This window comes from Pimephales promelas, chromosome 21, assembly GCF_988280905.1.
Source record: "Pimephales promelas chromosome 21, fPimPro1.hap1.1, whole genome shotgun sequence".
In the NCBI taxonomy this organism is placed as follows: Eukaryota; Metazoa; Chordata; class Actinopteri; order Cypriniformes; family Leuciscidae; genus Pimephales; species Pimephales promelas.
Window position 1 is genome coordinate 2,309,582 of NC_142789.1, and position 12,286 is coordinate 2,321,867.

General features: G+C 40.2%; 1 protein-coding gene across 6 annotated transcripts in view; it reads left to right on the forward strand.

Annotated features, from left to right (window-relative positions):
- kif21b (kinesin family member 21B) overlaps nucleotides 1–12,286 on the forward strand; it is a 100,629-nt gene that overhangs the window by 74,454 nt on the left and 13,889 nt on the right. For all 6 annotated transcript variants that reach the window (XR_005621595.2, XM_039663338.2, XM_039663342.2 and 3 more), the window contains 4 exons: nucleotides 4,924–5,060; nucleotides 8,632–8,812; nucleotides 8,911–9,075; nucleotides 9,232–9,349. Coding sequence is in view for 5 of the 6 variants with exons in the window: in XM_039663338.2 (XP_039519272.2) it covers nucleotides 4,924–5,060; nucleotides 8,632–8,812; nucleotides 8,911–9,075; nucleotides 9,232–9,349 (601 nt within the window). In the remaining variant the exon portion in view is untranslated. The remainder of the gene's footprint in view (nucleotides 1–4,923; nucleotides 5,061–8,631; nucleotides 8,813–8,910; nucleotides 9,076–9,231; nucleotides 9,350–12,286) is intronic.

The window sequence follows — 12,286 nt, forward strand, 5'->3', positions numbered from 1 at the left end:
TGGAATATTTAAACCTTTTCTTTTAATGACTTTCTGGGCCGTCAAGAGGCAGTCCCTCAGGCTGTCTATAGAAGAGTCATCCAGCCCTCAGATTCAATCAAAAATATCTTTATTTGTGTTCCGAAGATGAACGAAGGTCTTACGGGGTTGGTACAGCATGGGGGTGAGTAATTAATGACTTAATTTTCATTTTTGGGTGAACTAACCCTTTAAAGGAATTAATAGAAGGGGAACACATGACTTCTTCTAGGAGCTCATTCCATGATTTTACCACACGGAGTGTAAAAAAGTTCTTTCTCTTTTCGGATATACATGATCTAGGGTAAAGTTTCAACGAATTCCCTCGAGTCTCGTACCTGTTTTTCCATAACTGAAAGGTTCAACTGTTACATCATATATTTCTTGAACAAGTTTATAAACTTGAATCATATCTCCTAAATTTAAGAGTCGGCAAACATAATTTCCTCAATCTATCTTCGTATGACATTTTTCATTCCTGGAATTAATTTAGTAGCTCTTCTCTGGACCCTTTCAATTTTTTCCACATATTTTACTTTATACGGACACCAGACTGAGCTTGCATATTCAAGTTGTGATCTTACCAGGGATTTATACAATGGTAAATATATTTCCTTGTCTAAGTTTTCAAAAGTTCTTCTTATTATTGCCATCATAGATGTTGCTTTTTTGACTTTTTCAGAAATGTGTGTGTGGAATTCGAGTGAACCACCTACCACAACACCTACATCCCTCTCCTCATGTACTGGATTAACCATTATATCCCCAACTACATAATTGGCTACATCATTTTTTCCCCCAATATGTAAATGTTTACACATTTCAGAATTTATCTTTAATATAACCACTGATCACACCATTTGCTCATGCTACATAGATCTTCTTGAAGATGGGCTCGGTCTGTGTCGCTTGTTATTATTCGAAACATTTTTGTGTCATCTGCAAACAGGTAAACATCGGACTGTATCATATCTGGCAAATCATTTATATATATAGCACAAATAGAAACGGGCCAAATACTGATCCCTGTGGGACCCCAGATGTCACCGGTCTCCATTCTGAGGCAGCACCATTCACTACCACCTGTTGTTTTCTGTTAAACTAGCGATTTCTTTTTACTTAGTCAATGCCCCCAGTACTAGCATTATACGCTAAACAGTTTTTAGAGATAAAACTCTTTACATTCGATTATCTCAGAGAACGGCTGTTTTATTAGACCAAAGGTTCATTTTGCGCCAGAGTTCTCCTTTAAATGCTGTATCACACAGACATAAGTCACTAATGCTTTAAACCCCTCACACAATATTAGTCTGGAACCCGATCGCCGTCAGTTCCTGTTTGCCGGACATCCCTGGAGTTTTTTCCACTTTAGAAAGCACAAATGTGCCAACAGCAGCCTCTCGCGTTTCATCCGTCCTCAGAGAGCCGGGATGTCCCAGTTTCCTCTTTAATCAGCCATCCTCTTGTCACCTCTGTGCGACTGCGCCTGCACAGAGGCTTTGGCGGCTCCACCATCATTAGGACTTCACAGGCGCTGAGCCGGACAGAGGCTGATCTCAGCCCACAGGAGACCAATTTCCCTTCATCCCAAACTCCAGCTTCATTTCCGTCTCGCTCGGTCGGCAGGAAAGCGCGTTCTGAGTCTGGGCTGGTTGGGAACGCTGTCAGCCTGAAGGGGAAGAGCCTCATTATTTTTTTTAGGGAAGAGAGGAGGCTTGTTTAGCCATGCCAGGTTGTATGTGGGCTAATTGGCAGCCACAACTGGAGCTGCAATATTTTCTCGGCAGCAGAAACTGACACCAAAAAAGAAAGGTGATTTTTTTTTTTTTGAAAAGTAATTCCTACTTTTTGATTTTGTTTTTCTTTTGACAGATTACTTCCACCTGTTTACTCTGAGAAATGACTTGTCGACTTTCCAGGTGGGGTCAGTACTGAGCTGAAAACACCCCCACTGTTATGACTGACATAATGCATCCAAGGGGGAACATGGGAAAATAAGGCCGAAATAAGACAAGAGATGAGAGATCAACCCCGAAGTCATTTTTTTGTCTTGGTCCCTCAAGTATAGGTCCTTGGGACTTTCCGTTTTATTTTTGACGAATCCTCTCCTCCGTCAAAACAACGTGTGTTTAGCACACATCTCTCGCGATAGAAACCCTCATTTAGCCAGTGGCAGTGGTCCATCATAAATCTCACCAGAAATTCGGCTTGCCAGCTGTCAGTAAACGTTACATCCATTTGCAGTTGGCTCTGTGTCGCGGTTACGATGGATGTGGAGATAACGGTTTTCAATTGCACACCAGCTTGCCTGCGCTATTGTTGGGGGGGGAAACAGAAAAAGCTAGTGGATTCAGTCCAAGACAAATCATTGTCCACTCCTCGATGTGATGTGAACGACCATGACAGGTGTTGTGTGACGGTTCTGCCAAGTCCGTCAGTCATTAGACAGACCACAAAATGGTGACATCATAACACGAATCCCAACATGGTTGAGAGCAACTCTTCCTGCCTCTCCTTCATCTGGCTGCAGTCTCGATGATTGACGGGTTGTGTGAACTGATGGGCAGTTTGATGGTGTTCTGCTGGTGAGAAAGAGATCTGAAGTGTCTGCTGGGAAACCATCTCACTCGCATACAGGCTGTCAAGAGGAAGAAGTGCCGCCTGTCTCCAGCAAAGAGTCTTTTAAACAATTTATGTGGATATAAATAAGTTTAAAAAGCCCTGTGTTGCTCTGCATCCTCAGACATGGTGGGAGCCGTTTCATCCCTGCCTGAGTGCAACAGATTCAGGAGATCAATTGCAAATTTGGAGCTGCATCAGCACACGTGTACAAGCACCACGCACAAGTTATATTTACTTCCTGTTCTTGTGCATATCGACTGGATAATGGACTAGGCCAATAGAGGAAGCATGCAATTAAGGAAATGAACACCAGGGCCCTTTCTGCATAAGACCCATTGGCCAGCGAACACCGTGGGACATAGTGCATGCTTGAAATGAGGGCCCCCAAAATGCAGGATACAGATTTGCAATTTGGGCCTGCAGTGGTGGGGTCCAAAGCCTTTTGGGACCTTGACTTTGAATGCTTTTAAACACAGGTCAACCAAAATGTCAGAGATATCCGAGTTTTAGTTACTGGTACTTTTGGAAGGCTGCTACTATTACTATATGCCAAACTTTGGGGTCTAGAGATAAACATTATGCCTTCACTTGCAACACAACAGAGCCAATCATGCACCCGCAAAGCATATTGACATTGAAGATGTCTTAAAATATATCCACTTTCTGTGCCACCCTGCAAAGTCAGCAGTGACCAAACGAGGCGCTTTGAAATGCGGATTTAGGCTTCTGAACCAAAGTCCACAACTCACTGAGGACTTGGCTGCAGTTTGCATCAGTCAAGCAGGCTTCCCTTTCAAGTGTGCATTCGGCTTTGCAGTCGGGGTCCCCTGCTGCTTGGCAGTGGTACGCTATTATAGGACATTATTAACACCTGCTCGATATATGGAGTCGGTTCTGTTGTTTTTACTGATGTCCGTCATATCCTGGGTGACCCGTGCAGCCCGAATAGGAAGACTGGACGAGAGAGCTGTAAAACACAGCTGGAGTCTGATAAATCCAATGAAATATCAGCACGTTGACCATGAACTCCACGGAGAGCAACCGAGGGTTGAAGGTCTGAAGTGCGCAGCGTTCATCCGCCGGATCTCGCAAAACAATCAAGTCTGCCCAGGACCCCAAAGAACATTTAAAGGAGTAGTACAGTTTTAAAAAAAAACTTTTGCTGATAATTTACTCTCCCCCATTTCATCCAAGATGGTTTTTCATGAAAACATTCCTGGATTTTTCTCCATATAATGGACTTCAATGGGAACCAAAGGTTCAATGTCCAAAAGTTTCAGTGCAAACTGTTCAAAGGGCTTTAAACGACACCAGACGATGAATAAGGGCCTTATCTAGCGAAACCATCTGTCATTTCAAAAATATATAAAAAAGTTTGTTTTATAAGCACAAATGTGATGATTCTGTGATGAGCGTTCGTGACTCTCCTGTTCAAACTCGTTCATCAAAATGAACAAATCTTTTTTCGAGTCATGACTCGAAGGGTTCTAGATAAGACCCTTATTCATCGTCTGGTGTCGTTTAAAGCCCTTTGAAGCTGCACTGAAAGTCTCATTTGGACCTTGAACCGTTTGGTTCCCATTGAAGTCCATTATATGGAGAAAATCCTGGAATGTTTTCATCAAAAACCTTAATTTCTTTTCGACTGAAGAAAAAAAGACGTGGACATCTTGGATGACATGGGGGTGAGTAAATTATCAGCAAAAGTTTTTTAAAAGTGAACTCAACTCAATTCACTGCCTGATAAAAAATTCTTCAAAATTGCTTTATGATGCATGTTGTTTAATACTTTCATATTTTTTAAGATTAGGTTACATATAGTGGTAAATAGCCTAATCTTTGCATTTTTCAGCTTAATGTACTTGTTTAGCATACTGTGTTAACATTTAGCCCATACCCTAAGTCTCTTCCCATAAATATAAACATAGCAATCTTTCCAGCTTTAAATCATCCATTACCATTTGGGCTCCCAGGTTGTGATACTATAGTGGCTCCACAAACCTCTCAGTAATTAGATTAATGGATCGGGATTCGTCATATCAGGAGACCTTCTTCCTATTTCTATCTTTTGTTTCTCTTTCTGTTCTCCCAATCTCACTCTTCTTTCTCACATCCACACACACACAAAAAAGGCTTTTGTTCATCCGTGTGGAACAGATGGCACACGTTGTATTTGAACACAAACAAGCTTTGTTGCATCCTCCTTTCCACCCACTCGCTTTGAGACTAACCTCACAGTCTTCCTCACTTCACCACAGTGAAATGCTGCGTGTCTTTGTGCAGGGGTGTGATCACTCCCACAGGTGGGCTGAAGGGGGGCAGGACGGCTCCTCTACAGTGCGTGGCAATGGCCGAGGGACACACCAAACCTGTGCTCTGCCTGGATGCCACTGACGAGCTGCTTTTCACCGGCTCCAAAGGTACAGTGTGCACCATTGAGGTTCATTCTCACAGTTATTCCTCTCATAAACAGCCATTAGCATAAATACACTTGAGCCAATTCGAAGTACGTTTTCTCTTTGCTTCGAGGTCAAAGCCTCAGCATGCTTCGAGTTGCTTTAAAGAAGGCTAACCGTGGGTAGCTTGATCTTTTGAATCTATAGATATTACTCGCAGTGCTGCAATTAATAATTTATAAGCTGAAACTGTAGGCATAATTGCAATGTTTTGCACACCAACTTTTCAAGATTTTTGCTACATTAAACGGAGGGAACATTTCCACAATAAAATTGCAATTAAACTAAACAAATTTCAATTTTATACAATTTTAAGCATGTAATATTCCTCTAATGGGGGTTATTTTCTGTAAAACAGGTCACGTGTCCGGTTCAAGGGCCTCGTGTACAAAGACTACCGTTGAATTCAAACTAAAACATTGCGTACGTTCAAAGCTGTAAATGTGCGTACGCACAGAAAAAAACAAACAGATGTATGAATGTCTGCGTATGAAGGATCCCACCCATATTCTCTTTGTACATCCCAATTAACGGAAAATTGAGCGCACGTGCACGAGCGCAATGCCCCACCCAGTCTCCTCCCTCAAGTAAATTAATTTAAATATGGTAATTAGTCCAATTTGGCTAAAGAAACCTTGAAGAAATGAAATTTCACTGAAAATGTCTTCTATGAGAATATATATAATTTATTCCTGTGATCAAAGCTGAATTTTCAGCATTATTACTCAACTTCAGTGTCACATGATCCTTCAGAAATCACTCGAATATGATGATTTGATGATCAAGAAACAAATGATTATTATCAGTGTTGAATACAGCTGTGCTTCTACCATTTTTAGGATTCTTTAATGAATAAAAACTTAAATCAAACATATATAGAAGTCTTATAATCTTTTGTAAAATTATAAATGCATTTACTGGCACTTTTAAACAAATTCAATGTGTCCTTGCTGAATATTAATATTGCTTTCTTTTTTTTACCTTTACTGACCGAATGAATGAAGTTTATTTGTTATTCCTAGTTAAGCCAACGCTGCCATTGCTAATGTTCTTACTTAATTGCATAATAGAATATTTAAATAAGTCTCGTGTGACATAATTTGTAATTGATACATTATTTGACATATTATTAAGCAATATCTGACATCTGGTGGTGCGATAGAACAATTCGTAGTAGTGTAATGTTTGCCACTTCACTTTATTGCCTCTAGGAGTCGCCAACGGACAAAAATCAAGGCAAATGTACGTACGCCAGACATGAAGTTTACTTTGAGGAACGCACATTCTTACATTAATTTCACTGTTAGTACATCTGGCCGTGAATGTAAAAACTGACGTACGCTGTGTTTTTGTACGTACGCAGTGTTGATGCATAAGGCCCCAGGTCCTTTGTATGGGCTTTTTTAAATATAGAGCCTTTATAGCAAAGTTGAGTAAACATATTCACGTTGCTAAGATCAGAACCTAGCTAGGTTATCTGATTACCTCAAAAGGCCATAAATATCGTCGTCAGTTTGTATTGCGTTAACACTTTCTCTGACAAGTGGATGCAATGAGACCTGTTTAACTGTGTTGATTTGACGTTCAGCAAAAAGCCCATGTTTAACCTTCTGCTAGTGGTGCTGTGTGCCTAAAGCCCACAATATACTTCAGTTTTAAATTTTGTCAATGTGAATGTCGTCCTCAGCATAGAACACATACTGTACAAACACATCCCGATTTTTCTAACCTCGCATATTCTGTATGCTCACCTTGGCTCATGTGATGTGACTAGTTTGCTCCAAGTAATTAGCCCACATGCAAATCTGCCTCGGGCCATTGTTTCGCAGTCGAAAAATAAAATGAGCTGGCACAACAACAAACTACTTAAGGACGCAGCAAGAGACTCCCACATTGATGAGCGCTTGCGTGAGGGAGTTAAGGGACACCCGCATCTACGAACTACAAAGACATGTTTATCACTCACACAATGACTTCTGGAGAGAAAATAGCACTTTCTAGTGTGCATGTGTCAACCGGCTGTGCTTATGCATGACATTAAATGTATTATAAAGTACTTTTTAATGTGCTGAGTGTTCGCATTAATTTGGAAGTACACTTCGTACTTATGGTTGCGGATGCCTGCCATAGTGCATCGTAAATGAGATGAATAGTATTGGGTACCACTTTACTTGAAGGGGTGTGCATAAGACTGACATGACACCTTCATAATCATGACATATGTTCTGAATATGAAGGATGTTTGTGACAACTGTCATTAAGTGTCATTCGCTCAGTTATGACAGTTTTAATGCAAATATGACATTGTTTGACATGTCTTTATGCACTCTTAGAAGAAATGGTTCTATTTAGAACCAGAAATGGTTCCATCCCCCACTTTATATATGGAACTCCAAAATGGTTCTATATAAAACCTTTTTTTTTTTTTTTTTGGTAAAAGGTTCTATTGGCCAAGTACGGAACCCCAGGGTTCTATATAGAACCCAGAGGAACCCTTTTTTAAGAGTGTATAGAACCTTTTAGGGGTTCCAAATATGTAGCGCTGATAGAACCTTTTAAGGTTCTATATAGAACCTTTTCTTCTTAGAGTTTGGCACCTTGACAAACCAATACATCATAACCTGTCAGTGTCTTTGTCATGTCATGGTTATGAAGGTGTCATGTCACTCTTAAGCCCCGTTCACACCTCCAGCGACACGCAGCGACAAAGCAACAAGATCCCATTCATTTCAATGGAACGCTGGCGACATATGGCGACACGAGCGACAGTGACCGCTGGTGACAGAATGTGGGCGTGTCAAGCGACAAAAGTTGAGAATTTTCAACTTTATGCAAATGAGAAGCGATTTTCGCGAGCGACAACCAATAGGAAAGAAGACTTTCAGTGGAGCTAACGTCACCGTCTCGAGTGCAGGGCAGGCAAGACAGAAAGAAAGAGTTTGAGGACGATTTTACTGTTTTATATGATTTGACTGTAACACACATACATGGATAATAAAATGATGCATGGAAAAGAAACTGTCGACAGTCTCAGTGAGTTTAATTCATATATTTATACGTTATAGTTCGAGTGTTGTAATTTATGATGCACATTTAGCACTGCTGCAGTTCATTTGACAATTTCCCCTGCATTACGTTGACTATTAGGGACAAGAGAATTGATTATTTGTCAAATTTGAATGACAATTTTTTATAATTTGTGACAGTATGAGTGAGTTTAATTTGTTCATTCGATCGATCGTTGATCTAGTAAATGATTGAATCCACTGAACACAGCTGTGGAGATATAAAAACACTCTCCCAACAGCATACGGTTTCTTTTTAGCCTTAAAAGTCATTTATTCCCAGTCAAATTAAAATTATATATCACTTGTGATGGTCTTTTGTATAGATATGGCCAGACGTGCAGTCTACCAATAACATCAGAGCGACAGCACTACGAACATCACAGAGCATAGCGACACACAGTGTGAACGGGGCTTTATGCACACCCCTTCACGTAAAGTGTTACCAATCATTTTTACCTTGTGTTCAGATCGAACCTGCAAGATGTGGAATCTGGTGACCGGACAGGAAATCGTGACCCTGAGAGGACATCCAAACAACGTAGTGTCCGTCAAATACTGCAGCAACTCCAGCCTGGTCTTCACCGTTTCCACGTCGTATATCAAAGTATGGGACATTCGTGATTCTGTCAAGTGTGTCCGAACTTTCACGTGAGTATCTTTTCAGTGTCTGAAATTGGCTGTAGCATCCGAATGCACCTGGCTTTAAGTTTAGAACGAAAGTGTGAACGTTGTCCGTCCATCATCAGGTCATCGGGTCAGGTGGTCTCAGGTGATGCCTGTGCTGGTACAACCACCCGCACCATCACTACAGCCCAGGGCGAGTATCAGATCAACCAGATCGCCCTCAATCCCACCGGATCGGTGCTCTATGCCTCTGCAGGAAACACTGTCCGCACATGGGACCTCAACAGGTGCATAGTTTATTCCTAAGCCAAGTACAGGCAGAAGTAGGCTAGTGTTAGCGTTTATTGATGAATTCAAAAATCATCACCATGTGCGAATTCTGTTCTCAAAACAAGTCTTTTATAATAAATCAATGTTGGCTGATTTTAAGATTCTCTGTGCAGAATGCAAGCCACTGGGAAGCTGACGGGACACATTGGGTCAGTCATGTGTCTCACAGTGGGTTATTCTGGAGGAGGCAAGGATCAGGTGATCACTGGATCCAAAGACCATTACGTGAAGGTCCGTTTAACCATTTTAGTTGATTTTCCCTTTTATTTATGTCTGACTTCTACAGCCGTGGCCAAATGTATTGGCAGTGACGTCAGTTTTGTGTTTTGCAAAGTTTGCTGCTTCAGATTATTTTTTCATGTTTCTATGATATACTATGAAAACAAGGCTGTTATTGGCAAAAGCATTCAATATATGCTAAGAGTCAATGTTTGCAGTGTTGACCCTTCTTCATAACCGCTGCAATTCGCTCTGGCATGCTGGATATCAGCTTCTGGGCCAAACCCTGACTGATGGCGATCCCTTCTAGCTAGAGCCTGACCGATATATCAGCAGGCCGATATTAGCTAGTGATAGTTACGTTACGTTGTTACAGTGTAGTTAACTGACTGTCCTTTTAACTTTTGACACATCTTCTTCAGGAACTTCCTCTCCACGTATTTTGCTTTGATCCACGCTTCTTTCTCCTGCCTAAATAAAACATCAGCAGCAGAAACGGGAGCTTCTATTAATGAAATATTCCATATATAAAAATATAATGATATCAAAAGGAAAAAAATAAAAAATCATCTAAGTTAGGGATTAGAGCCAGACCGATATATCGGCAGACCGATATTATCGGCCGATATTAGGCATTTTCCAAACTATCGGTATCGGTGGTTATAATGGCCGATAAACTAATATTTCAAAAATAAAATAAAAACGGAAGAAACACGCTTGAACCATGTCATGAGTGTTGGAGTTGTATAGTTTGTCCACTAGAGGGCACTCTACATTGTCCCTGTTGAGTTGGTCACGAGACATACATTGCTTGAATAACAATTAAAAGAACATCCTCATCAGTTCTCTTAACTCAAATAAGCATGACATCATTTATGACTATCATGTCCAGTTTTGCTGCTGTTAAATAAGCCGAGAGTGAAGCGGAATTAGCTGGTGATAGTTACGTTACGTTGTTACAGTGTAGTTGACTGACTGTCCTTTTAACTTTTGACAATGTGACTGAAGTATTTCTTTAATAGCGCGTGACAGTTATAGCAATGAGACGCATCATCTCTCCTTGGCCTGTTATATTGAAAATGTATGTTTTACAATTTGCGGTATGACGTAATCCATTGCTAAATTATGGCTCATCATAGACTTGCTAACCACAAAGCTAGCTAATGCCACTATCATCAGTCTGTTCTGTTGGGACAACAAAAGAAACAAGTTTCTTTTTAAAATGCATTATCATATTATTTTAGTTAAAACTCATAAATAACTACAAATGACTAATGTTAGGGAAATCTGTTAGTTTTGTTGCGCATTTCTGAAATAAAAAAAATAAAAAAATATCGGCCGATATATCGGATTTTAAAACCAACAAATATTTGAATCAGTATCGGCCTTCAAAATCCTTTATCGGTCAGGCTCTGCTTTTTGCCTTATTAGTGATCACAATTAGTGAGCTTCTACTTGTCCACTCTCTACTTTTTAGGACTGACAACCCCAAAAATGTCAATGGAATGATCACTTCATTATCACTCTTGCAATGGGACACGGTTCTCCATCATGCTGGAAAAACACACGCATCACGCATTCATAAAAGTGTCTCTTGCTGGACGTTTTGATCTCATTCTTTATTCCTGGCAGTGTTTTGGGGCAGAATTGTGAGAGAGCCCACTCTCTTGGTGGCGTTCACCTCTTCTTCTCCGGACAATCAATTTTCCAGATGTCCCAAACAGTCGGGAGGGTGCTTCATCAGAGAAAATAACTTTGCACCAGTCTTCTGCTGTCCAGTCCTTGTACTTTCTGCAGAATTTCAGTCTGTTCTTGGAAAGAGTTGGCTTCTTTGCTGCCCTTCTTGACAGCTGGCCGTTGTCCAAAAGTCTTTGCCTGCCTGTGTGTGCAGAGGCGCTCATCACACCTACTACCAATACTGAGAAAGCTCTGTACTGGCGACGACATGATTCTGTATCAGAATAAAGTCTGTGGTAAACAATTGAACTTAGAAATACTTGAACAACTCACACCCTAAACTGCCTTATAATAATAAGTTTAATTTATATAGCGTCTTTCCTAAGCTTCACAATGACAGTAAATACAAACAATTTACACATAAATGGACAATGGACAGTGGATTGCCCAGTCCAAGTAATGAGCGATTGTTGTTGCAAGTCGCATTACATTTGCAATACAAACATAGAAACTAGAGCCCGACCGATAAAGGATTTTGAAGGCCGATACTGATACAAATATTTTTTGGTTTTAAAATCCGACATATCGGCCGATATTTTTTTTTATTTCAGAAATGCGCAACAAAACATTAACAGATTTCCCTAACATTAGTTATTTGTAGTTATTTATTAGTTTTAACTAAAATAATATGTAATATGATAATGCATTTTAAAAAGAAACTTGTTTCTTTTATTGTCACAACAGAACAGACTGATGATATTGGCATTAGCTTTATGGTTAGCTAGTCTATGAGTGTTCAGCTTGCAAACAGGAACGGTGTAGAGTGCCCTCTGGTGGACAAACTATACAACTCCAACACTCATGACATGGTTCAAGCGTGTTTCGTCCGTTTTTATTTTATTTTTGAAATATTCATTTATTGGCCATTATAACTGCCGATACCGATAGTTTGGAAAATGCCTAATATCGGCCGATAATATCAGCCTACCGATATATCGGTCTGGCTCTAATAGAAACAAAGACACAAACAAAGATTATATTGTACAGCTGGACTAAAGATGCAAAAATGATTGGAGCTAAGTTAACATTGTGATTGTGTTATGTCAAATTAACAAGTAATATGTAACTTATCAAGTTACTTATTACTGCGTTCACCGACGCGAATAGCCTGTCAAATTCGTGTCTGTTAATTCGCGTGTCAACAGTGAAACTTACGTGCATATATTTTGCTTCAAACTTTTTTTTTTATGCGTGTCAGTTTCACTCTTGACG